The sequence below is a fragment of the Castor canadensis genome, chromosome 14 (assembly GCF_047511655.1).
Source record: "Castor canadensis chromosome 14, mCasCan1.hap1v2, whole genome shotgun sequence".
In the NCBI taxonomy this organism is placed as follows: Eukaryota; Metazoa; Chordata; class Mammalia; order Rodentia; family Castoridae; genus Castor; species Castor canadensis.
This window is the reverse complement of record NC_133399.1, coordinates 8,772,292-8,797,956: the sequence shown is the minus strand read 5'-3', so window position 1 is coordinate 8,797,956 and position 25,665 is coordinate 8,772,292. Positions and strand designations below refer to the sequence as shown.

General features: G+C 61.2%; 1 protein-coding gene across 1 annotated transcript; it reads right to left on the bottom strand.

The window, feature by feature from the left end:
- Positions 1 to 1,052: 1,052 nt before the first annotated feature.
- On the bottom strand, positions 1,053 to 6,323 carry Klf2 (KLF transcription factor 2). The gene is made up of 3 exons (XM_020167752.2): positions 6,123 to 6,323; positions 5,101 to 5,935; positions 1,053 to 4,477 (listed from the first exon to the last, which is right to left on the bottom strand). The coding sequence occupies exons 1-3, from the start codon at positions 6,195 to 6,197 to the stop codon at positions 4,302 to 4,304; spliced, it is 1,086 nt and encodes a 361-aa protein (XP_020023341.2). The 5' UTR covers positions 6,198 to 6,323; the 3' UTR covers positions 1,053 to 4,301.
- Between the last annotated feature and the right edge of the window lie 19,342 nt (positions 6,324 to 25,665).

Here is a 25,665-nt window from a genome sequence, read left to right as displayed (position 1 = left end):
TCCCCCTCCCAGAAGCCCCACGTCCAGGTGGGGACTGTCACTCTGTGTCACCGCACAGGGCCGGCACCCATGGGACACTCAGGAAAGATGTTGACTGATCACAGTGGAAACGCAGCCCGTGCAAAAGCCCAGGGGCAGCTGACCAGGAGCCCCAAAGCCGGAGGCAGCGTCCATGGGGTCCCCTGAGGCCGGGGGCTGAGCTTAATTTCGTGCCCCGGGGCCCCCGGGAGCCACGACCGCTCAGCCCCCTGCCCCCCGGTCCTGGGCTCTGGAATGTCCCTGCAAAATGGGCTCCTGGGGACCCCCGGACTGCAGGTGCGGGAGGTGACAGCAAACTGGACCCCTGTGAGCATTTGCATGTTTCTGGACACCGGGCCTGAGTTCGAGTCCTGACCCTCTCCCGCCTGCACCCGCCACGGGATCCCGGGCGACTCCTCCCACTCCGAGCCCCACTTTCCGCTCCCACTTTGTGCCGTGGCTCGGGAGGATCGCGAGTTCCAGGCCAGCCTGGGCCACAGAGCCAGCTCCTGCTTCAAAATAAATGAGCAAACAAACCAAAATGTGCAAGAAGGTAAAGCTGGGGTCGCACCCCCACCCGGGAGAGAGAGCATCAGTTCAGGATTCCCCCGGGTGACAACAGCTGGCCCAGGTGGCAGGGCCGCATTCAGCTCGGCGTTTGTTAGTCATTCAACAGACATTTTGGCACGAGCCTGGGCCGAGGTTGGAGGCTGAGTCACATCTGAGTCATTTGTGGGTGTTTGTCAGGCCTGGCACGGGGCTGAGATGTGAGGAGAATCTGGTGATGGAGAGAGAGCGAGAGAGAGCGAGAGAGGGAGAGAGAGGGACAGAGAGAGAGAGGGAGAGAGAGAGAGGGAGGAAGGCAGAGAGAGAGGGAGAGAGAGAGAGAGAGGGAGAGAGCGAGAGAGGGAGAGAGGAGAGAGAGAGAGGGAGGGAGAGAGGGAGAGAGAGAGGGAGAGAGAGAATGAGAGCAATAAAGAGACCTAGACCTCAGGCACAGGGACCTCAGCCTCACAGGGACACGGGGACGCAAGTGACAGCCACACCTCGGTGCTGGGTGCTGACTCCCACTCACTCGCTCTCCACAGTGCACCCCATTTTCCAGACAAGGAAACTGAGGCACGGGACATCAAACAGCAGGGCAGCTCTGAGGGAGTCACCTACACGGTGACTGTGCCGGTGGGGACAGGTGGCCCTGGCCGCTGGCAGAGGCTGGAGACGTACGGGGCCGTGAAGACTCAGGCAGTCCGCACCCCGTGGTGACCTGGCCCCAAACGTGAGTGGTGGCGGTGGTTGGGAATCGTTTTGCTCGTTACTTGGGAGACTGCGGTTCAGGTCCCCCGTTCCGTGGTGGCCCCAATCTGTGCCAGCGCCTCACTGGACCCTGCCCCGTCCCCGGACACACACGGGCTGCGTCACCACGGGGTGCAGCTCACGCCGCGACAGGTGCGCCCGCGTCAGGTGACACTGGACAATGCGTGGCGATGCTTTCGGTGGGACTGACCTGAGGGAGGCCAGGGACACCGAGAAGGATCCACTGCCACCTGTCCCTGCTTGCAAGGCCGGGCCACCTGTGCCCGTGCAGCTCCGCGGTGGCCTGGGGCCTTGGCGCTCCGGGAAGGTGGCGGTGACTCAGCCGCGTGGCCCGTGCTGAGTCAAGGAGCAGCCGCTGTCACCTGTCACCGTGCTGGGTGGCTCCCCTCCCCCACAGCTCCTGCAGCCCGCAGGGTGCTGGGCCCCACAAATACAGGAAATGCCCTGCTTCTTCCCCATCACCACACCCGGGTGACAGTGTCACAGCCGCTCTCTCGCCCCACCGGGACACTCAGCTGGAGACCTGAGCGTCGTGGGGGGTGGGTGTCAGCTGCAGGATCCCCTCTGTGACACGGTGACACGGCGTGGCTTTGCACAGAATCTGCTCATGTCCTCTGTGGACTTGCCTCATGTCACACTTATGCAACGTATGTGCTATGGACATTGTGTCACATCTAGTTTGTAGGGGACATGTTAAGTACAGATGCCATTTTGCCCTGAATATTTTTGGCCCATGGTGGCTTGCACACGCACATCCGGGACCCTCAGACGCAGGGACCGTGTCTGGGCCTGGCTGAGTGGAGTAGTATGCAGCTGTGAACAGCGATCATGAAAACACCACCGGGTAAAACGCTGTGGAAAAAATGCTTGTCACTGTGGAAAGAAGGAGGACATGTGCAAGTGACCCGCCACAAAGCAGAAACAGCCCCCCCACACACACACAAAGGGGAGGATTCATGACACACGTGTTTCTGTCATCTGTCTGTGTGACCCAGCGCTGGCTGAGCCGGTGACTGTCGCTGAAACACACAGCTGGGCCTCCCAGGATGACGCTTTTGTGCTATCCGTTAGGGGCATGCAGGAAATTGAAACTCAACAGCCTGGGACGCTTTACAACTGGCCGTAATTGACGTGAGACCTCCAGGGGACACCTGCAAGGGACTTTAGAACAGGCACTGGCTTTAGAGCTGGGAGCTGTCACTCGGCAGGGGACGCTGGAGACCCTGGAATGGACTCTGTGCTCTGAGTACGCAGGAGCTATGTGCCTGGGTGGCCGGGCCACCTCGATGTCCTGAGGCCCCATCTTTTGCAGAAGTCACCGGCAGAAGGGGACCAGCCACTCAGAGCCACTCCCTGGCCACCCGCGGAAGCGAGCCGGGTACTGACTGCAGAGATGAATCAGAGCGCCCCGGTTCTGCTTTCTGGATTACCCAACAGCACTCAGCTGGTTCCAGGCTGTGGCCTGGGGGAGGAAGGACAGAGGGAGGGAGGGAATCCCAGCCTGTGTCGCAACACGGTGACAGTGTTTTCAAACTGCTTTGCTCACAAAGCTATTTTCACTTTCTGGAAACGGTTTGAGCCATGGATACCCAGGAGAGATAGGGGAAGGCCCAGGGGTGGCCTGGGAGCAGCCATCGCCTCGCCCAGGGTAGGTACAGCTGTGTCCCCAGGTGGGTCACCTCTGGGAGAAGCAGGGGCACCCCTGCATGCTGGGACTCTTTCTGGAGGGTCTCCCAGTCCTCCATCCTGTGCAAACAGCAGGTGCATTGCTGCAAAAAGCCAGAACGGGGTCGGAGACCCTCGGGAGGCACAGACCTGGCCTCAGTTTCCCCATCTGGAAAACAGACAGTCCCCCTACAGGGCAAAGCATGTTGCATTTTATTCCTTTAAAAAAAAAAAACCTGCTGGGTGCCGGTGGTCACGCCTGTAATCCCAGCTACTCAGGAGGCAGAGATCAGGAGGATCACGGTTCAAAGCCAGCTGGGGCAAATCGTTCGAGAGACCCTGTCTCAAAAAAGCCCTTCAACACACACAAAAAAAAGGGCTGGTGGAGTGGCTCAAGGTGACAGCCCTGAGTTCAAACCCCAGTACCGAAACCAACCAACCAACCAACCAAAGCCTGTGTACTCCAGAAGTTTGGCTAAAACCTCAGAAACTTCCAGAAAGAGGTAAAGTTTTGTTTTTTGGTTTTTTTTCAGCACTGAAGAGGCCACGTCAGTAGGACCAGAACTTTCCCCAGTTCTAGGGAAAAAGAGGCCAATTTATGGCTCAAAGAACCTTAAAATAACCCGTCCTCGGTCTTAAAATGCAGTGTTTAAATTATGGAAAACCCACAGGTCCTGGCAGCTGGGGACCACAGCTGCCACTCTGGTGGGGCACAAAACCCTTCTCACATCCTGCATATGCCAGGCAGTCATCCACCAGAACTGGCTCCTCTGTCCTGTCCCCTCCCCAGGGTCCCCAACCTCCACACAGCCAGACCAGAGCTGAGATTTTCTTTTTTTCCAAAAGATGCAAAAGTTTTCATTTTAATAAAAAAACCAGCAAGACACTTCTTATATAAAAAAAAAAAAAAAACCAGGCAGCCAAAATGCCCTCTTGTCTCCCGTATTTACAGCAATACAATATCTGTCACAGTCACTATGTACACTATTATAAAAATGTCGCCGACAGTACACATGGGGCTGATTGCTCACGGGGCACCCAGCCTGCGTCCTCTAGTGCTGGCCGTGGGCGGAAGTCACAATTATTATTGCACCATTTTGAAAACAAAACTCGTCGAGAAGGGTGGCTTCTCCCACCGGGCCTTCAGTCACAATGTGGGCCGGGGAGGTGGCATCATTTGTCATGGCCACAACTGCCCAGCCGGGTCACCAGGGTCCAATAAATACCAGTCACAGTTTAGGAAGGGGCCAGTGCCAGCTCATGGGGCCTGCCACGGCCGTGCACGGGTGGCGGGGGCGTCCTGGCTACATGTGCCTCTTCATGTGCAGGGCCAGGTGGTCCGAGCGTGAGAAGGCCCTGTCGCACAGGTGGCACTGGAACGGCCGGTGGCCCGTGTGCTTGCGGTAGTGGCGCGTGAGCTCGTCTGAGCGCGCGAACTTCCAGCCGCAGCCGTCCCAGTTGCAGTGGTATGGCTTCTCGCCTGCGGGGAGGGGACAAGAGGGGTCCTCAGTCTCCCTTCAAGGACACTTGCCCAGATGGTGGCTTCCAGTGCCCTGCAGCTTTGCCACCATACAGGTCTCCCACCCTCCTGATCTGATCTCCTGATCCTCTCTCCCTGCGGGTTCAGAGTACAGCCCACCACCCGGGGTCTGCAGCCATGTCCTCACAGACGTCCTAAGGGTGACCTCTCTCCAGCTCTCCACACACAGGGTCCCCCTAGGTGTGCTAGGCACCTACCCCATGGTCCCAGAGGGGACTTCAGCGTGCAGCCCCTCCCTCACATTGAGATGGGGACTCCCTTGGGGTCCTAACTGTGCGCCCCCCCTCAAATACCTGCACCCTGTTCCCCGTGGACCCCAGGCTTGCGCTGTGGCCGGTCCCAGTGTCCACTTAGCCACGCCCCCAGCGCGCGCCCCCTCCTCACTCTAACGGCCACGCCCCCTCCGGTCGGGCCACGCCCCTTCGGGCGGGCTTCAGCGCGCGCGCGCCCCGCCCCCAGGGGGCTCGTCTCGCCCAATCCCGCGCGCGCCCGAGGCCACGCCCCCTCCGTGCCCCCGCGCGCGCGCCGGAGCCACGCCCCCTCCGCGGCCGCGCGCGTCCTACCTGTGTGCGTGCGCAGGTGCGCCTTGAGGTGCGAGCTCTTGGTGTAGGTCTTGCCGCAGCCCGCGTAGCTGCAGGTGTGCGTGGCCGTGCGCTTGCGGGGCCAGGAGCGGCGGCCGCGCTTGGGCTTGGCCTCCAGCAGCTCCAGCGGGGACGCGGGGGGCGTGAGGAGCCCGCGGGCGGCGGCGGCGGTCGGGGGCGCCAGGCCCAGGGCAGCGGCGGCGGCCGCCGCGTCGTCGAAGAGACCGAAGGCGGCGGGGGTCGGAGGCCCGTAGTGCAGCCCGGGCCCGGGGACGCCGTAGCCGGGGCCTGCGAAGGCCGGCGGCGGTGGCGGGAAGGGGGCGCGCGGGCCGGGCGCGGGCAGGCGTGCGGGGCCGTCGGGGCTGAGCGGCGGCGTGTCGGGCGGCGGCGGCGGCGGCGGCGGCGGCGGGCGGCCTCCCGGGCCTCGCAGGCACGCGGCGGCTGCCGCCGCGCCGCCCTCGCGCTTCAGGCCCCGGGGCGCGCGGGCCAGGCCGGGCGCGCAGCCGTAGGCGCCGCCGTCCACCTCGGGGGGCTCGGCCTTGACCGCGCGCGCGGGCGGCGCCAGCAGGAAGCGGCCGTGCAGCGCGGGGCCCGGCGGCGCGTCCAGCAGCTCGGACACCAGGCCGCCCGCGGGGCCGACATAGGGCGGCGGCGCGCCGGGATCGGGGTAGAAGAAGGCGGGCGGCGGCGGCGGCGGCGGCGGCTCGGGGGCGGCCTCGGGGCCCAGACCGTCCAGCCCCATGGACAGGATGAAGTCCAGCACGCTGTTGAGGTCCTCGTCCGTGCCACCGGCCTCAGGCTCGGGGCGCGGCCAGCGCTGCGGGGGACAGGGCGCCAGCGCGTGAGCCGGGCCCGCGGGTCGCCTCCCGCAGCCCTCGCCGCCCGCGGTCTGACCTCCCGCCGCCCGCGGTCCACTCCGCTGTCCCCGCCGCCGCCCACCGGCTTCCATCCCGCCGCCCGCGGTCTGTGCCCCCGCCGCCCGCGGTCTCCCGCGCCGCGCTCACCTCCTGGAGGCCGCGCTCGCGGCACGGGCTGGCGAAGGTGGAGAAGGACGGGAGGATGGGCTCGCTCAGCGCCATGGCCGGGCGGGTGCGGGGTGACGGTGGGTGGACGGGGGTGACGGTGGGTGGCTGCGGGGGACACCGCGGGGACGGCTGTGCTGTGTGGCCGCGGCCCGGCCCGGCCTCGGCCTTATAGGCTTGGCGCGCGCGGGGGCCGGGCCACGGCGGCGGCGGCGGAAACGCGTCCCGGATGGGGACGAGCTCCGGGCGCAGCCTAAATTTAGCCGCGGTATAAAAGCCGGGCGGGCGGCGGCGGCCGTGGCCACTGTGGCCGCCCGGGCCCTGCGCGCGCCGCCGGCCACGCCCCCCGCCGTCGCCATGGCGACCGCGTCAACACGCGCCGCACAACAGCGGGAGGGGGGGTGATGGGGAGTGGGGGGGGCGGAGATCCCCGCGCCTCCCTGCAAGCCCGGGGTGCACCGGCTCGCATGCAGACTCCTCCCGGGGCGGGGGGCTCAGGGGTCCCCGCGATCCCTGGGACCCCTCGGTGTTTGTGTGCCAAAAAATTAAAAAAAAAAAACTTACGGGATAACGTCAAGAAATGTAAGCCCCCCCTCCCCGGGCGTGGTCGTGCATGCCTGTAATCCCACACGCGGGACGTAGAGGCAGCAGGGTTGCCAGTGGGAGGCTCCAAATCACAGAAAAAACAAAAGAAAACAGTGTTTAAATTCCCACACACCTGCAAGTGCAGGGAAACTGAGGCAGGGGTGCTGGCTGGGAGAGGTCAGAGGTCTGGCAAGCTGGCTGTCTTTACTGACTCGTGTAAGTGAAGCAGCTCAGAGGACATCGGTGACAGTCACTCCTCCAGGGACCTCAGAAGGCCACCTGTGTCCCCCCCCCACTGCCATAGCTCAGCTGACCAGGGACTGTCACTCTTGTGGCTGCTGCCCTGGGTGGGCTCTGGGGACCGAGTTCCTGCCCCTGGAGACTGCCACTGTACTGGGGGAGGAAATGTCAGGGCCGGGGTCAGGAAGAGAAATGGGAATTTGGAAGGAAGAGAGAGGAAGCGGCAGTGGGTGGGGGAGGGGAGGTGGTGAGGTACTGTCCCTCGCCCAGGAGGTGACATGGGAGGGAGTGAGGCAGCATCTGGAGGGAATCCAAGCGAGAGCCGTGTGGGTATTAGCGGGAGAGCAAGGTGTCACCTGGGAGCAGGCAGTCAGGGCGGCGGGCAGCTGCTGACCTGGAAGCTGAGCGAGGTGGCGCACACCTGTAATCCCAGCACTCCTGAGGCTGAGGCAGGAGGATGGCGAGTTTCAGGCCAGCCCGTGTCACACAGGGAGACCCTGCCTCAGAGAAAATAAGTGTGTCACCTGTGGGGGCTTTATTTGATGTTTCAGATAGGGCTTCCTGCTTTTTGTCCAGGCCAATCTGGACCCTGATCCTCCTGCCCGGTTCCACCTTCCGGGTGCTGGAACTACAGGGACTACAGCCACAGCCGGCTCTTTTCCCTTTTTTTCTCCCCTGCACACTTCTCACCATTGGTTGTTACTTTTAGGCACCTGTCGCCTTTTTCTGCAGCCACCAGTATGGAGTGTGCACAGGACCACTGTGTTCCAACGGCACACGATAGGTGCTCAGTAAACACTCAGGAGGTGGATGGTTGAGTGACTGAGTGACTGTCTCCCTGGAGCCCCTCCTGTAGGATTCTCCACTTTGTCTGCCTTGGCCTGGTTCCCACAGACCTGCCTGTCACTGTGAGCATTGGGTTGGATGTCCCCTGCTTTAAGGTGACACCCACGTCCATCTGTGAATGTGACCTTAGGTGAAAAGGACATCTTTGCTGTGGAAATCAGGGTCCTATTGATGAGATCACTCTGTGTTATTAGGAGGCAGGACATAGGGCCAGGCATGGTGGCTCACACCTGTAATCCCAGCTAGTTGGGAGGCAGACATTGGGAGGATTGTGGTTTGAGGCCAGCTGGGAAAAAAAAATGCTTCAGACCTCGTCTCAATTAATACTCTGGGACCTGGTGGCTTGTGCCTGTCATCCCAGCTCCCGGTAGGGCAACAGGATGCCATCCAGGCCACCCCGGGGCAAAAACAGGAGACCCTGTCCAAAAAATCACGAAAGCAAAAAGAGCTGGAGGAGGGACCGAGCAAGTGCAGGGCCCTGAGTTCAAACCCCGGTGCCGCCAAAATTAAAAAAGAATGACAAAGGAGACACAGGGAGGACACTGGGCACTTCAGAAGCAGCCCAGGAGCCTCGAGGCCGGCCGGCCACACTGCACCTCCCTCTCATCCTAACGCACCGAGGCCCAGAGAGGTTGCGTGTGGCCTCCGGTCACACAGCGGAAAGAGCTCACTGAAGTCGGGTCTCGCTCCGTGCGTGGTGGCCTGTGGGCCGGGACGGAGGCCTGGCTGTCCCCAGCGTGAGCAGCCGGCTGATCCCTGAAGTTTGCACTGTGGCCTTTGGAGTCGTCAGGGGATCACTTGCTGGAAGCCACCTGCTTGGTGCGGTGGCTCCTACTCTCCTCCAGCACGGTCCCCTCCCCGCCTTTCAGATGTGACAGAGGGACTGTGGCCGCCACCCAGGACCTCCCAGGACACTGTGAGACGCTCCAGCGGGGCTCAGCCAACGCAGCCACCAAGGCACGGAGTGAAACAGGAACGTCGGCGTCTCCTTTGCTGTGTGGCCTTAGGCAAGCCGCTTAGCCTCTCTGAGCCTCAGTCCTCAGCTTCATGGGTAGCACAGTCCCGTGTCACTCTTGCCACAGATGAGTTCTGAGACTGTGCCATGCCCTGGTGGTGGCCTGCGGGGCAGTCACATGTGTGGCCTTTTCTTTTTTTTTGTAGTACTGGGACTTGAACTCAGCGCCTTCACTTTGAGCCACTCCACCAGCCCTTTGTTGTGTTGTTTTTTTTCAAGATAGGGTCTTGTGAACTGTTTGCCTGGGCTGGCTTCGAACCTCGATCCTCCTGATCTCTGCCTCCTGAGTAGCTGGGATTACAGGCGTGAGCCACCAGCGCCTGGCTGCAGTAAACTTTTTAATTTAAACCTTGTTTGGTGGCACCAGGATTTGAACTCAGGGTCTCGCGCTTGCTAAGCAGGCGACTACCTCTTGAGCCACTCCCAGGCCTGCTCTTTTTCTCTTTTTTGAGCTGTCTGGCTCTGTGGCCCAGGCTGGCCTTGAACTCCTGGCTCAAGCCATCCTCCTGCCTCAGCCCCCCTCCCCCAGTAGCTGGGACTACAGGCGTCCCTCATCGGACCACGGGATTTTTCCTGGGCCCCTGGACCTCCACACTCTGTTTGCTGTGAGCCCTGTGAAACAGGACCGGGTGGACTGTGATTGGCTGGTGCTGCGCTGACCGTGATTGGCTGGGGCCGTGATGACTGATCACACTTGTCTGGGATTGGCGGGAGGTCACTAATGCCTGAGCATGCCTGGGATTGGCTGGTGCTACAATGACTGATCAGGCCCGTCTCTCATTGGCTGATGCTGTCCGTTACCGGCAGAGGATTGGATAAGTGATATTCTTGTAATTTTTCATTTACGTCTCCTGCCAGGCTGTGGTCCTAGGCTCAGGGGCAGTTGCTGATCAGAAATCCCTAGTTTGGCTGGGCACCGGTAGCTCACGCCTGTAATCCTAGCCACTCAGAGGCAGAGATCTGGAGGATCACAGTTCGAGGCCAGCCTGAGCAAAAAGTGAGACCCTATCTAAAAAATCCCAATGCACAAAAACCGGCTGGTGAGCGGCTCAAGCAGGGCAGTGTCTCCCTCACAAAGAAGTACCTGCCTGTTTCTCCCAGTAGAGACCTCACAATGGTGGGCTGAGCACGGTAGTGCGTGCCTGTAAGTCCCTGAATTTTTCCTCTCTCTCCCCAGCTGTACTGTTGCACACAGCCCTTGTGTGCACTCGGCCTCAGGAACTGTGTAGAAAACATGTCACATGCTGGGAAGTCATGGCCACCCCAGCTGCTGCCACAGTGTCACCGAGATGCTTGGGACCAGAGTTTCTTTCAGCACGGGCAGGTGGACTCCCTGCCTCTGCCTCACTCCATGCATTCATTTATTTATCACATGCTTGCTTTTGTTTGGTTTTGGTGGGACTGGGCTTTGAACTCAGGACTGCACACTCGGGCCACACCTCCAGTCCACTTTGCTCTGGTCAATGTGGAGATGGGGTCTCTTGAGAACTGTTTGCTTGCACTGACCTCAAACTGCCATCGTCCCGCTCTCAGCCTCCCCAGTAGCTGGGACTACAGGCGTGAGCACCATCTTAGCCTTTGCCGAGGGTGCGCTTGCGAGTCTGTTCGTGTGCTGAGGAACTCGGCTCCACCCCACGGCTTCCTTCGCGATAAGCAAAACTCATTCCGCTCCGACACAGGAGCCGCAGCGCACCGCTGCCGTCCAAGCACTCACCTGACTAGGCCAGGCCCACCCAGCGGGGCCACCCTCCCAGTGGACTGGGAACGAACTGACTGACGTGGGCCTTCAGTTCCGCCTTTGCCTCAGAGCGTCACCTACGTAATTGTGACCACACCTGAGGCCTGGTCCCCCGCACTCGAGGGTTTGCACCAGGTGTGGGCGGACACCAGCCCACAGGAATTGGGATCGTATGAAAGGTCAGAGTGACCTGAGTGTCCACCTCACCCCTGTGAGGCTGGGGACCGGGGAGACAGGGACACTCAGAGGACACTCAGATGGCCACTGGACAGATCTACATGGGGGCAGGGTGGCCTTGTCCCCGTGTCCCCATCTGTAGGGACATCTGCAGTGTCCCTCCTTCCAAGACGGTGGTTCCATGTCGTGAGAGCTGTGTCCCCGGGGCCACAGCTGAGAGCAGGGCCTCCCGGTGACCACTGGCTTTTGTCATCGAGCCCAAAGGGGACACGTGGAAAGGTGGCAGCAGGCCGGCTGATGGATTTGCGACCATGGAGGGTTTGGTCCCAGATAACCCGACGCCTTCGTCCCGTGGCACACCGTGGCTGCCGTGTGTGACACCGAGTGACACCGGGTCCCCGTGTGGCCGGTAGGCACAATGCCACCCGCACCCTTTGGGGACAAAACTAGCCAAAATGACACAGTCCACGGCGAATCTGGCTCGGGGGCTCTGGGGACACCCCATGTCCCCAGTGGCCAGTGTTTGGGGGGATCTTGAGGCCATGGCGGGTGACAGCCAGGATTTCAGGGCACAGATGTCTGTCCCCGATGCACACGGCTCCCCGGCTTTCAGGACAAGGACAGAGCCCCGTCCCTGCTCTGGGAGGTGCCAGGGGCCCCACACACCTCCCCGACCGATGGGCCCTGGGTCCATGGCCGCCCACCTGTCGCTCCCCGACCTGGCTGCCCAAAGTGACAGGGTCCCCATTGCCGCTGCTTCCGGGGGGCCCGGCATGCAGCAGGCGCCCCACAAATGCCCGTGTGACCCTTTTTCAGATGAGGTACACAATCGGCCCCGTGTGTGCAGCCGCCTCCGGCGTGAGCGGAATGGAGCGGGCGTGGTGGGGCACGCCTGTAATCCCGGCCGCCAGCAGGAGGCGGCGTGGCACAGAACGACAGAGAAGGAGGAGGTGACCCACGTGTCCCCGTGGATGGTTGGTGACAGCTACGGCTGGAGTCCCCTCATCGCTGGCCTCGGGGAGGATGGGGACCCGGCCAGCGCCTGACTCCCCTGTCCTCCCTCTGCTGCCCCCGAGGTGCCCCGCCGAGTGGCCGGGATTACAGGAGCACCCCGCCACCCTCAATGTGCTGGTTGAGATGGGATTGCCTGCGTTGAACCGCGTCCTCCTGGTCTCGGGAGGCTGGGATTACAGGCAGGCGCAGCCATGCCCAGCTTCGAGCCATTTTGAACTCTTCAAATGTTCTCCGTCCCCTCCCTGCTCCCCGCCTGGACGGTGATGTCTGCCGCCCTGTGCAGGAATGTCCTGAAATATTTTAGGCGGCTTCTGTACACACGGCTGTGTCCCCTGGGGACGGGGACACAGCCACCCTTCTCTTCCCAAATTACAGGAGTGTGTGTCCCCAGGCACTAAAAATAGCCTCCCGTGTACGGCAGACCCCGGCTTAACAGTCAGGGTTTTCTTAAGACTGTAAAAAAACCCCAAAAAACCAAAAAAAAAACCCCAGACTTTTTTTCCACTGAAAACGCAGTTTTTGGAAACATGTGAATCGGGCCGAGCTGTTTTCCTCCTTTCCTCTCCCGAAATAGACGTCAGAGGCCTGAGAGTAAAATGGCCACTTGTGTGAGCTGGCGGGACGAGGGTGAAAGCTAGGGGTCGCCGAAGGCCTGCCGTGAGCCAGTCGGGCAGGGTCTTTCCACTCTTCCTCGCACAAGGGGGAAACTGAGGCACAGCCCCAACTTAAGCCAGGCTGCTTCCCCGCGTGAGCTGCGGAGGGCCGGACCTCTACATAAAAGGCCGTCGCTGGTGCGTTCCTTGCAGTGAACGAAAGCCCGTGTAGAGCCGGGCGCGGTGGCTCACGCCTGTAATCCCAGCTACTCAGGAGGCAGACATCAGGAGGATCACGGTTCGAGGCCAGCCCCCAGCAAATAGTTTGTGAGACCCCCCCATCTCGAAAAAACCCTTCACAGTAGAGCACAGGAGGCCCAGGTTCATGTGAGGTTTTGCTTGGCAGCAGTGGACTTTTTGGTGATACTGGGATTTGAACTCAGGGCCTCACAGTCACTAGGCTGGTGCTGGATCAGCTGAGCCACTCCGCCAGCCCTGTTTTGCTTTTAGGTCGTATTTTGAGGTAGGGTCTCACGTTTATGCCCAGCCGATCTGAAACTCAATCTTCCTATTTATGCCTCCCATGTAACTAGGATTACAGAGATGCACCCTGCACCTGGCTTTACTGGTTGAGATGGGGTCTCTCTTTTTTTGTGGTACTAGGGTTTGAACTCAGGGCCTTCGCCTGAGCCACTCCACCAGCCCTGTTTTGTGAATGGTTTTTTGAGATGGGGCCTCAGGAACTATTTGCCCGGGGCTGGCTTTGAACTGTGCTCCTCCTGATCTCTGCCTCCCACACAGCTGGGATTACAGGTGTGAGGCACGACACCGGCCCGACTATGAACTTTCTAAATACGTACCAAATAAGAGACGCGTCCCCAACCTCTGGGCCCCTGTGACGGCTGGTGACCCGGCCGTGGAGGTGTCCCCGGTGGACATGGGGCGGTGACCTCGGTGTTGTCATGGACGCTGCCTGACTCTCTCAGCCTCGGGTGTTGGATCCAGGAATGGAGGGACAGCAGTGTGACGGCTTGGCGTGTGTCACCGTCCCTCTGAGCCACGCTTCCGGCCCCGGCCTCCCTGTGAATTCGAGGAAGCCTGACTCAGACGGTGGTGCCCGGGGGCCATGGCAGCTCTGTCCACGGCTGTCCCCGCCACCCCTGCGGTCCCCAGCCCCCCGGCAGCCTGGGGTGATGACAAATTTAGATCATTTGTCACCTGAGCCAGCTGGGGACCTTCAAAGAGTCCTGAGACCCCGAGCGTCCTCGCTCACCACACCTTCCTGCAGGAACCCAAGTTGAGAGATGTTTTGAAAATTAAAAAAAAAAAGTTGACACTAAGCCAGGTGGGGTGGCCGTCACTTGTGTCCAGTGACCCAGGAGGCTAAGGGGACAATCGCTGGAGCCCCAGGTTCAAGGCCAGGGGGCAGCAGAGATGGGGCTTTTTTATGGTGGGACTGGGATTTGAACTCAGGGCTTCGACCCTGCAGCCTCGTTTCCTCCTCATGACCGCAGGGGGCCTGGCGTCCCTCTCCGGGAGCAAGGGTTGAAGAAGGACGTCACCTTCTCCCAGGAATGAAGGCGCTAGCTCTCCTGCTTATCACTATTAGTCAATTAATTAATTTTTGCCAGTACTGGGCTTGATTGGCTATTTGCTGATCTGGCCTCAAATCACAATCCTCCTGGTCTCTGCCTCCTGGATAGCTGGGATTAGAGACATGAGCCATGGGCGCCCAGCTGGGACCCTGTCTCTTAAAAGCTGATGCCTGTAATCCCAGCTGCTCAGGAGGGGGAAATTGAAAGGGTCAACGTTTGAGGCCAAAAGTTAGCGAGACCCCATCTTGACAGACAAGCCAGGCATGTATAATCCCAGCTACTCAGGGGGCTGAGGCCGGGGGCCGCTTGAGTCCAGGAGTTTGGGGCTAGACTGAAAAACCAAAAGCAAAAACCTAGAAGGAAAAAAAGAAATTGAAAAAAACCAACAGAAATCCCTGACAAGTGAGACCATGGTTAAGCCCGGTCCCCTGCCTTTCCCAGCAGGGTTAAAAAACCCAAGCCTGGAAATGACGATGACTCCTGGCCCGGTAACAACACTCCAGCCAGCGCTGGGCCCATTTCACAGGTGAGAAAACCGAGGCCCGGGTCCAAGAGTCGGAGTCGGGATTCGAACCCAGGCCACCAGCATTCCAGCCAGGCCCAGCTGGACTCACATCTGCCCAGGCCTGTGTCACAGCCTCAGGGGACAAGGACTCAGCAGCCCACAGCGGTGACTCCGTTTGAGAGCTTGACTCGGCCATGACTTCCCCGGCCGGCCAGGCCCAGGGCCACCTGCTCGGACGGCGGTGGCTGTGGAGTGCGGCCCGGGCTGCGGCTGTCCTTATATAGCCGGGTTATTTTTACCCGGGCCCCGTGTCACCCCCCTGTGCCCGGCCAGGAACAGCGGCGAGACCGTGCGGCTCCAGCAGCCTGGCCTGCTGTCAAGTCCGGAAATGTCCTGCAGCTGCAGGCCAGCCCGGCCACGCGGTGACGGTGACACGGTGACACGGGGACGAAGGGGACGAGGCCTGCCCAGCCCCTCTCTCCAAGTGCACATGGCCTCCCCGCAGGGTGACGGGGACACCAGCCTGCAGGGCTGGGGCCACTCAGAGCCGGGGGGGGGCCTCGGCCGCTCGGGGTGCTGGGGGTCACCTCCATGGCGGTGCAGGTGGCGGGTCACCCCAACAGGAAACACGGTCCCCAGAGCTGCTTCCCCTCCCTCCCCTGGCTCCCAGTGCTCTGACTCTGTCCCCCTGGAGGGCCAGCGGGGTCCCCCAGCTCTGTCCTCAGAGGCAGGTTGCACCCCCTCTGCCTTTTCTCTGTTTTGTTTTTTGCGGTGCTGGGGTTTGAACTCAGGGCCTTCACCTCAAGGCACTCCACCAGCTCTTCTTTTGTGAAGGGTTTTTTGAGATAGGGGCTTGAGAACGATTTCCCTGGCCTGGCTTCGAACCGCGATCCTCCTGATGTCTGCCTCCTGAGTAGCTGGGATTACAGGCGTGAGCCACCGCACTGGCTTTAATTTGATTTTTTTGGCAGCGCTGGGATTTGAACTCAGGGCCTTGCCCTCGCTAGGCAGACGCTCTCACTGCTGAGCCACCCCACCAGCCCCTGACTTTTTAAAAAGTGAAAAATCTGTTAAAATAACATTACGTTCAACGCCCAGTGCTGCAAAACAAGAAAATGAGAAAGAAAAGAATATTTGACATTCAAATTCTGATGTCCCTTAAAGTGTCATGGACACGTGGCCACGCCCATTTGTGCACCTCTTGGCTGCTTTGGGGTTCCAGCGATGACCGAACACATTTGTCACCCACAGTGATGACTACAGTTTGGGTCTGGAGTGTCCCCAATGGCTGGGTCCCCAGCTATGGGAAGGTGGTGGGACCTTTAAGAGGCGGGGCTTAGTGTGAGTGAGTTAGGCCGTTGGGCGCATGGCTTGAAGGGTGTGGCCTTGGGTGGGCGTGGTCTCCGAGGGGGTGTGGCCTCGAAGAGGCGTGGCCTCAGCGAGTGTGTCCTGGGAAGGGGTGTGGCCTTTGAGGGGCGTGGCCTTGGGGAATAGGGCCTTGGAAGCACGTGATCTTCAAAGGGGCATGGCCTCACAGGGGCATGACCTTAGATGGGTGTGGCCGGAAAGGGGCGTGGCTTCTGAGGGCGCAACCTCAACGGGTGTGGTCTTTTAAGAGGGGCGTGGTCTCACGAGGGCGTGTCACGGGGGGCGTGGCCTCGATGGGTGTGGTCTTGGAGGGGCGTGGCCTTCTAAAGGGCCTGTCTTCTCCCTCTGCTTCCTGGTGGCCATGATGTGAGCAGCTGTGCTCCACCCTGCCTCGCCATGATGGTTGATGACCGGCCCAAAGCCACGTAGCCCAACATGGCAGACTTTGCCCGTTTACCCTGTCCCCCCACCTGCCCTGGTTTTCTGGGAGGTGGGACAGAAATAAGAGACCACCCCCTCCCCAATGGGATGGGCAAATGGGGATGGGCCCGGCTTGTGCAGTTGCTGGGGTTGTTGACTGCACCAGTGTGGATCATGGTGTCATCACGTCTATATTTCTGTATTTTCCCCGCGGTGCTGGGGACCAAGGAAGGTCCACACGGCTGCCAGGACTGCACTCGCCCCTGAGCCGCACCCCAGCCTGCAGGTCACCCCTTGGCCCGAGGGTAAACTGAGTCTCCAGGAGGGAATTCGGGAATCTGTCCTGTCCCTCGTCCCCGTTCCCAAGGCTTTCTGAAAATGAGCCCTTGAAAGAGGCAGTGAAACCCTGGGCTGTCCCACTGGGGTGGCGGGGACAGACTTTCAGCGAGACCCCAGGGATGTCACTTGCAGGGTCCACCTCCTCCAGGAAGCCCCCGGGATTGCGTCCCTTCTGCCCTCCCAGGAGCCCCCATCCTGATCAGCGTTCACTTCCCGTCCCTCCTCCAGCCCCGGCAGCCATGAGTCTGCTTCCGTCTCTGCACATTTCCTGTTAGTGGGGTCTCAGACGTGTGGCCTTCGTGTCTGGCTTCTGTCACTCCGTGCCATGGATCAGAGCTCCATTTACTCAGGCCGGGCTTGGTAGCACCTCCTTATAATCCCAGCACCCGGGAGGCTGAGGCGGGAGGATCTCGAGTTCAAGGCCGGCCTCAAGACCTTGTCTCAAAAAAGAAAACAAAACACATTGTCATTCCTTCCTGTATTTTGACCAAATCCAGGGATTTTTTTTTTTAAATCAGGGCTGTGCTTATAGAAACCCAGCAAATGCTATATTTGGCAAAATCAAACAATCCTCCATTTTATTTATTTATTTATTTTTTTGTGCCCGACACAAATAACTCCGAACTGACTTCAACTGCCACACGTCACCGGCCACAGGCCCCGGGGCTCCTGCGAAGATGGCCTGGGCTCTGGCAGCCTCTTTGGGCCCTGTGGGAAGCACCTATTAATTAAAAGCTGGGACAATGACAGAGCGGGCGGCGTGAGACTGCCATTCCCCGCTGGCCTCCTCGGAGCCCCCGGCAGCCGCAGAAAGTCCCCGAGCCGAGCCAGGAATAAAATGACAGGAAAAATGACAGGAGCAGCCGGGCTGGGGCTGGCTGCCTCGAGGCCGTGGCTTTGAACTTGGCCTTGGCTGCATGCTTGCTTTGCTCAGGAGAAAAGCCTCTCTCTCTCTGTCTCTCTCTCTCTCTCTCTCTCTCTCTCTGTCTCTCGCTCTCTCTCCTCCACTTGGCCAGGTTTGCACAGCAGCAATCCCAGGTGCATATCATGGGAAAGACACCATCCTGTGGTCGGATTTGAACCTGGGTCGAGTCCCTTGCGTCCTGGTTGGGATTTTATTTATTTATTTGGGTTTGGGACGTCTCTTGGGGACGCTGAGGACTTTGTTTGGCCCGGACTTTGATTTTGCAAACACGCAGCTCGGGTCCGGGGCTGACGGGAGCTCCACCTGCGAGCGGCTGGGATTACAGGCGGAAGCCGCGGCGCCCGGCCGACTGCTCAAGTGTGAGGCCGGAGGTGGTTCTGGGGAACGTGGGGAAAGAAGGGGTCACGGTCACGGGGACAGAGGGGTGGCGGGGGACAGGGCGGGGACAGAGGTCCTTCTGAGGAGCGGACCTGACTGAGGCAGGACGGGCTGCGCTTTCGTGCCCGTCGCAGGGTCACTCGGTCCCCGTCCCCGGGCTGCCGGGTGCCAGGCGGTGCCAGGCGGGAGGAGGAGGAAGTGGCTTTGCAGGGAGACAGGTAGCGACGGTGGCGTGGAAACCCCAGGCGCGTGGGCGGGCAGGGCCCGGTGGCACTGCCACATCTGAGGGGCCCCGGCTCCTGTGTCCCAGCTGGGTTCCGCCCCCGAGTTCCTGGGGACCCCGGCTCTGCCTTTTGGCTTCTCTTGTTTTTCCCCAATTTCGGAGGCGGCGCTGGGATTTGAACCCGGGACCTCACGCTTGCCAGGCAGCGGCCACCGGGGGTGTCGCCTTTCTCCCCGGAGCCGGCCTCCGACGACGATCCTCCTGACCCCTGCCTCCCCGGCGGCTGGGATTGCAGGCGGCTTCCCCAGGCCAGCCCACTTCACAGATGGGTAAACCGAGGCTCGGGGAGCACAGCACGGCCTGCCTTGACCCGGGCCCCTTTCCCGGGTGTCCCCTCCTCCGGGAGGCACTGGGTCAGGCAGGGAGGTGACAACGAGTCACTAATCTCCCGAGATGGCAGATGAGGCCCCGATAACCAGGCTGGGCTTTTTTTTTTTGTTTTTTTTTTGTCAGCCATGGCTTCTGAGAAGTGACAGTCCCCAAAGCCACCGAAGCCACCTGCACCCAGCATGGCACACAGATGGCAGATAACAGCCCCGGGCTGTGGCTTCTGGGGGACGGAGCTGGGGACACCGGGGTCAGGGACGGCAGAACCGTGTCCATGGCCGGAGGGGACAGGCACCCGTGTGGCACTCAGTCCTCCTGCCTCGGGGCTCGAGGCTGGGCCTCCACGGAGGCTGACAGCAGAGCGGCCCCAGGGCCTTTGCACCCGCCGTGCCTGCGTCCCGGCCCCGTCCCCTTCCCGGCCCCGTTTCGCCGCAAGGACACGGGTGGCCCCCCACTGGCTCTCAGATCCCGGGGCCCCGGCGGGCTTTCAGCGGTGACACATGTGTCCCCAGCCTCGCCAGGCCCCATCCCGTGTCGCCAGTTTTCCAGTCGGGCCCGTTTTCTGTTCTAGCACTTCCTCCAGGAACCCACATCACAAGCAGTCGCTCAACTATTTTCCAAATCCGGGATTTCTTTTTGCGAGAGGCCACAGGAGACCTGGGGGACACTGAGGCCCCTCTGGAGGCCGGGGGACATTTTATGGGGACCGAGGAAGGTGGATGGGGTCAGCGCTGTCCTGAAGCCCCACCCAGGCCCTGGTGGCTCATTTCTGTAATCCCAGCCACCCGGGGGCCGAGGCGGGGGAGAATTGCTGGAGTCTGGCGAGACCCCATCTGAAGACAGGCAGTGCGCGCAGCTGCGCTACACAGGAGCCAAAAGAGGCGTCCGTGCACGGCCAGACGGCCAGACGGACAGACAGACACAGCGTGGTCCCTGTGCGCTGGAGTACTACTCAGCCGTGAAGAGGACTCAAGCGGCAGCACTGGGCCGTGACTGAGCCTGGCTCCTGCGTGAAGGCCACCGGCGTGTCACCCGCTGGTGGGAGCACACAAAGCCACAGAGGCGGGGCGGCCAGGGGCTGGGAAGGGAATGGGGTCTCTTTGTCTCTTTTTGGGGGCCTAGAATGTTCTGGAAACAGAGGGGACGGTGCAGAACTCTGGGAACGTGCTGAAAGCCAGCGCTGGGTTGCGCGAGGAAAGCTGCACAACTGCGCTCGCGTGCAGCCCGGTGGGGAGAGCGCTTCCCCGGCCCTGAGTTCGAGTCCTGCCACTGCAAAAAAAAAATCCTAAATAAATAACATGGTGGCTTTTATCTCTATCTTCTTTTAAGCCCTCGAGAGCTGGGGTCCCGCCCGCCCTGTCCCCTCATCGCAGGCTGGGTCTGTCCCCGAGCGGGTGACGGGGCGGGGGGGGGGCAGGTGTCCCTGGGGGCCTTGGATCTGCGCCCATGACTTTTAAAGCACAGATCTTTCCAGGCTGGGCCCAGCGGTCCCCGACGCCGCCCGGGTGGCCCAGGGCCCGGCAGCTGTGGTGGCATCGGTACCCGCCCCCCCCACCCCGGCCCCGGTTCCTGTTTTGGGGCCTCTTATCACACATGGCTTCTTAGAAAGAGCCCAGGGTGTGCAGGGACAGCTCTGGGCCTCTCATGGTCATCTTACCCCCGCTGTCCCCTAGTGGCCCCTTAGGGCCCCCAGAGGTGACAGGGGCCACTTACCAAAGCTTATTCTGTGTGCCTGACCTCTAGACCTGTTGTTGAGAGACTGAAAGTGACATCGCTTATTCAATCAACAAACACCATTCAGGTGTCAAGCTGTAGACTGGTGACCAGAGGGACCAGGGGCAGCAGGAGTGGCTGGTTAGTGGCTCTCAGGGGGACAGGGTCCCAGGCCAGCTCACGGCCTGGGCGGAGGGCAGAGGTGGTGGTGGCAGTGGGAGGCACTGTGGGCCCAGCCCGGCACCAGGTGGGGACCCCTTGCTCACTTTCTTTTTCCTGCTCCGTTCGCCCCCCTGGGCCTGAATTTGCATCACTCAGACCTTTTTAAAACTCTCCCTGCAAGTCCCGAGGGGCCCCCGCACCCCAAGAATCCCGTCCTCCCCCCGCGGGCCCCGGCCTGTCGCCTCGTACCCAGGTGTGCACAGACGAGGGTTTCACGCCAGTCCCTGGGAAATCCTGGGGCGTTTTCAGCCGCACGGCAGCTCACGCCTGTAATCCCAGCCACTCAGGAGGCGGAGAGCCGGAGGCTCTCAGTTTGAGGCCAACCCAGGAAAATACTTCAAGAGACCCCATCTTGAAAAAACCCATGCCCAAAAAGGGCTGGTGGAGCGGCTCAAGGTGGAGGCCCTGAGTTCAAGCCCCAGTACCGCAAAAACAAAAAAAGGATTCTCGAATGAATAAACATTTGCATTTCACGAAGAGAAACCTTCGAAGGCTGGCGTCCCCACGCTGGGCTTCCCAGGTGACTAAGTGACAACATGGCCACCGTTCTCATCAGAGCTTTAAAATAAAATCCACTCTGCTCAGGTTGGAAAAAAAGAAGAAGCAGATTTCCTTCTTGGGCCGGGTTTCTCAGAAAAGCCACCTCCGCTGGCCCCGGTTATGAAATGCGAACTGGATGGAGGTGACAGTGACAAGGACAGGCCTCCAGGCCTGCACCCAGCTGAGGAGGGCGAAATAAGTAAAAGTGGGATGGAGGCTGTGTCACATTACTAGAGGTATCGCCCGCAGAACGAAGGAGGTGATTTCCTTAACGTGCGCACGGGTTTGGCGTTGGCTTTGAACTCGCCAGGCAGGTGCTTTAGCCCGGGCCCCGTTCCCTTCTCAGACAGCAGCAGCCCTGTCCCCAAACGGGGGCCGCGGCCACCCTGGGACCCCCCCCGGGGCGCCCGGGGCCCGGCTTGGGTGGGGTTCAGGCTGAGTTATATCTGGGCGCTGCAGCTGGCAGGTGGGGCCGCGCTGCACGCTCCGCCACCCGCCGGCCCGGCCACTTTACATAGCCACGCTTGGCGTCCCCTGCCTGCCTGGCCACCGGCCCCTCATCTGTCACCGGCCGGGGCCGAGTGGCGTCTCCCCTCTCACTTCTGTGTTTCACTTTTACTGGCCCCGGGCGAGCAGGGCCGGTGACGCAGGTGGGCCTGGGTTCGAGTCCCGCCCCGTGCCCCGGCCGGCCCTGTCCCCTGTGCTTGGGCGCGGGTGTCACCCTGGGCCTGTCCGTTCCAGGTCAGGATGCAAGGGGGGAAACTGAGGCCCAGGACGAGTCAGGACTTGAGACGTGTCCCCGCGTCCCCGCGTCCCCGCGTCCCCGCGGCTGCCCGGCTCCCAGCCCGGGTTTATATAGCAGCTCCCAAAATAGGGCTCGGATGGCCGAGGGGCGGGGTGGCCGCCCATGGCGTCGCTTCCTGTCCTGCCAAGATGTTTCCTGCCGATAGCGGCCGGGCCTTATCTGTGACCGGGGACACGGCGGGGACCGGCCGTCCCGCGGGAAGGGGGGCAGGCGGACTCGCGCTGGACGCAGCGCGGCCCCCAGGCTGGGGGAGACCCTGCCGCTCGGACGCCCCCACTTCTGCAGTGTGGGGTGCTGGGGCTGCGGGAACCCCGGGAGGCTGCCGGGACCAGGGACATCCCCGCTGGGGCCGCGCTGGTAGTGTAGGAGCTCGCCAGGCCCATGGCATGGAAGGGAACAGCAGGCTGAGGGAATGGCGCGTGCACACGCTTGCAGCCGGAGTTTCCTTGTCGCCATGTCGTAAGGGGGAACCGAACTGGGAAAGGGCGAGTTGAGGGCCTCAGACCCACCGGGACCTCAGGCTCTGGAAACTTTTTTTTTTTTAAGGTGGGATTGGGATTTGAACTCAGGGCTTCCTGCTTGCAAAGCAGGTGCTCCACACTTGAGTCCAGTTTGCTCCGGTTCCTTTGCAGGTGGGGTCGCCCAAACTATTTCTCTGGCTGGCCTCGAACCACCATCTTCCAGATCTTAGCCTCCCCAGTAGCTAGGATTACAGCCGTGAGCACCAGTGCCCGGCCTGCGCCCTTCACCTGGGGTACGCGTGACACGAAGTCCACCCCGGTGAGTTTGCACAATCCCCGCTCTCGAATTAACCCCACGTCTTCACGAGCGGGGGTTTGGCCTTGGTCTGTCACGGTCCTTCCTGCGGTGGCCACGGTGGCCTCGGTGATGCTGCAGCCAGGCTAGGGGCAGGCTGAGTGGCAGGGAGGGGACAGGCGGGGGACACAGGTGATCCTCAAGGTCATAGTGGCCTCTCCTGTGTGGCTGTCACCGTCCCTCACCTCCCAGTCTTCATTTGGGGCATTGAAGACACAAGTTGGGGACATCTCGTGGGTGAGAAATGAGGGGACCTGGGGTGTCCTGTTTGAAGGACACAAAGCTGTGTGGCAAAGCTGGAACGAGGCCTTGCACTCGGAGCTTCACAGCAGTGCGAGGGGGAGCACAATATGGTTGGCCCGGCTGCACGGTGGAGTATTACGCAGTCATGAAAAGTGATGGGGTGCTGTGCTGACACACGCGACATGGATGAACTTGAAAACGCGAGCCCGAGAGACACGGCCAGACACAAAGGCCACATCGTAGGTGACCCACTGATAGGGGACGAGGAGGGGCCGGGGCAGGGAGGCCGGGGCCTGGGCTGTTCAGGGCTCCAGCCTGGCCTTTCGTCCCTGCTGTGTGACCTCAGGTGGTTGCTCCTGTCTCTGAGCACTTTCCTCCGCTTCTCCGAGGAGGGAGCGTGGAAGCACAGCGTCCCTGGCTATTTCAACATCACCAGCGAACAGGAGGCTCAATGTCCCCAACACAAGGAAGTGACCGAGGTCAGCGGGGCCCAGGATCCCGGCCCTCGGGAGGCAGAGATGGGGAGGACCGTGGTTCAAAGCCAGGCTGGAGCAATGGTTTTCCAAGACGCGATCTCAAAAACCCTTCACAAAAGAAGGGCTGGTGGAGTGGCTCGAGGTGGGGGCCCCGAGTTCAAGTCCTACTGCTGCAAATACAGGACAATAAAGTAACAATAAGGGATGAGGGATCCTCAGCCCCGCCTGCTGCTCCCAACCCGTGTGGACACGGGGCTGTGGCGCCCCCTGCTGGACGAATGGACGATGCGCCCAGCTGGCTGGGAGCCAGGTCTCTCTGTCATTGGCGGGGCCGGGATTTGAACTCAGGGCTTTGCGCTTGCAGAGCAGGCGCTGCACCGCTTGCTGCGGTTGCTTTGGAGCTGGGTCCCCGGCCAGGCCGCCGGGCGTGCCTCGGTTTCCCCACGTGGCCTTGGGGGCTGAGGCCGGGCTGTGCACGGGCCCTGCTTGTCCTGCGTCCCTCCCTGTGTGGGGACCAGCGGGACACAGCTGGGTGGTGGCTGAGCCTTCAGAGCGTGTGACCTTTCTGGGCCTCGGTGTCAGCGTCTGTCACCATCCAGCCGGTGGCAGCGAGGTCACCCAGCCGCTCGGTGGACCGGTCTGCGGCGTGCGCCCCCTAGTGGCCCCAGCGGGTGCCGCCCGGGGCTCAGGGACACAGAGGTGCAGGGTGGGGGCGACCCAGCCACCAGGAACAGGTGTCACTTGTACGCGTGTCTCGGGGCATTCGGGAGCCAGGGGCGGTGAGCAGGGGAGGGCGTCCTCAACACTGCGACCTTCACTTTTTTCCTACTTTTTTGGTGGCTGTGGGGGTGCTGCACCCTTTAAACACAGGGGAGGCCCGAGGCTGTGTGGTGAGGAAGACGCTTGCACTGTTACTGTCACTGTCACTGCGCTGGGGTCCTCCCTGACGCCCCCGGGTCACCCAGCCGCACACCTGACGCCTGACCCTGTGGGTCCTCCCCTAAAGACACAGCCCCGTGAACACGCACCTTGCTTCAGACTTCAAGACTTTTTGTGTTTTTTTTTGGCGGTACTGGGACTTGAACTCGGGGCCTTCATCTTGAGCCACTCCCCAGCCCTTTTGTGTGTTGGGTGTGTTTGAGGTAGGGGCTTGTGAACAAGCTGCCCGGGCTGGCTTTGAACCGGGATCCTCCCGATCTCTGCCTCCCGAGTAGCTGGGATTACAGGCGTGGCCACCGGCGCCGGCTCTGCTGTGTATTTTAACGGTGTCACTGCTGCAGAAGACAGCCTGAGTTTCTGGCAGTGAATCCCCAGTTTCCCCAGCTTCCCCACGTCTCCCGCCTCGGCTCATCGCTCCTGACCGTGTTGTGACCTTCCACGTTGGGTCACTTGCTTGTGTCTCAAGTGCACCCTTTGGGATTTTCTGTGGCTCCCGTTTGCTTGAGGAATGTTTTCATTTCAGCCCTATTTTTGTTTTTTGGGGTTTTTTTGGCCAGTACTGGGGTTTGAACTCAGGGCCTTAAATCTGCTAGGCGGCCGCCCTTCCACGTGAGCCGCTCCGCAGCCTCGTTCTCAGAAAGCCTTTCCAGGTTTAGAACTTGGGCTGCAGGTCCGCGTCGGCTGTCAAGCAATCAAGCCATGTGTTTTTCCCTGGCCGCCTTTGGCATTGTCGTCGCCCTGCTGCGGGGCTCAGGGAGTGAGTGACGATCGCGCGGTGTGTGACAGCGAGCACGGCCACGCCGCGCCCTCTGACGGGTCAGGACGATCTGCTGCTCTGACGACGCTCCAGCCTGGGTGATTTAGAAGGAACGGGGGTGTCGCGCGTGGCCCTGGAAGCGGCCGGGGCCTCCTCGCATGGCAGAAGGGCGAAAAACGCAAGCTCCCTCCACCCGGTCCGTTCTAGTCACTTAGCAGTGTGGGGACGAAGCGGGGCCTCACCCACGGGAGCCAGGCGGCCACCGCCGAGCTGCACCCCAGGCCTTGAGTCCTGTCCACAGGACGGGGACGGGGACGGGGGTGCCTGTGGTCTCCCCACCTCCTAGGACCACCACTTTGGCCACGGGTTTCCACACCTGTTTTGGCGGGGACACGGTTCTGGGGCTGCTGGAGCACCAAGGGGGACACTGGGAGGGTGGCAGCTGTGGGTGCGCTCCAGAGAAGACCCCACCTCAGTGCGGCCCCCCAGGGCCTCATCCCCACTGCTTGCTCCAGGTCTTGGCAGGGGAGGTGGGGGGGATGCTGGGGGCTGGTGACACCTCATGGGACCGCACAGGTTGGTGACACCATGCAGACCCTTCCCTCACTCATGTCGGGCACTCAGAGCAGGAAACCACCGTGTCCCAGAGAGGAGGTGACAACAAGC

Excerpts from the sequence above, each read along its gene's own strand:
- Klf2 (XM_020167752.2), bottom strand. The coding sequence starts at position 6,197 with ATGGCGCTGAGCGAGCCCATCCTCCCGTCCTTCTCCACCTTCGCCAGC. Across the intron at positions 5,936-6,122 it reads GCGAGCGCGGCCTCCAGGAG|CGCTGGCCGCGCCCCGAGCC; the intron begins GTGAGCGCGGCG and ends TGTCCCCCGCAG. Across the intron at positions 4,478-5,100 it reads GCACCTGCGCACGCACACAG|GCGAGAAGCCATACCACTGC; the intron begins GTAGGACGCGCG and ends CCCTCCCCGCAG.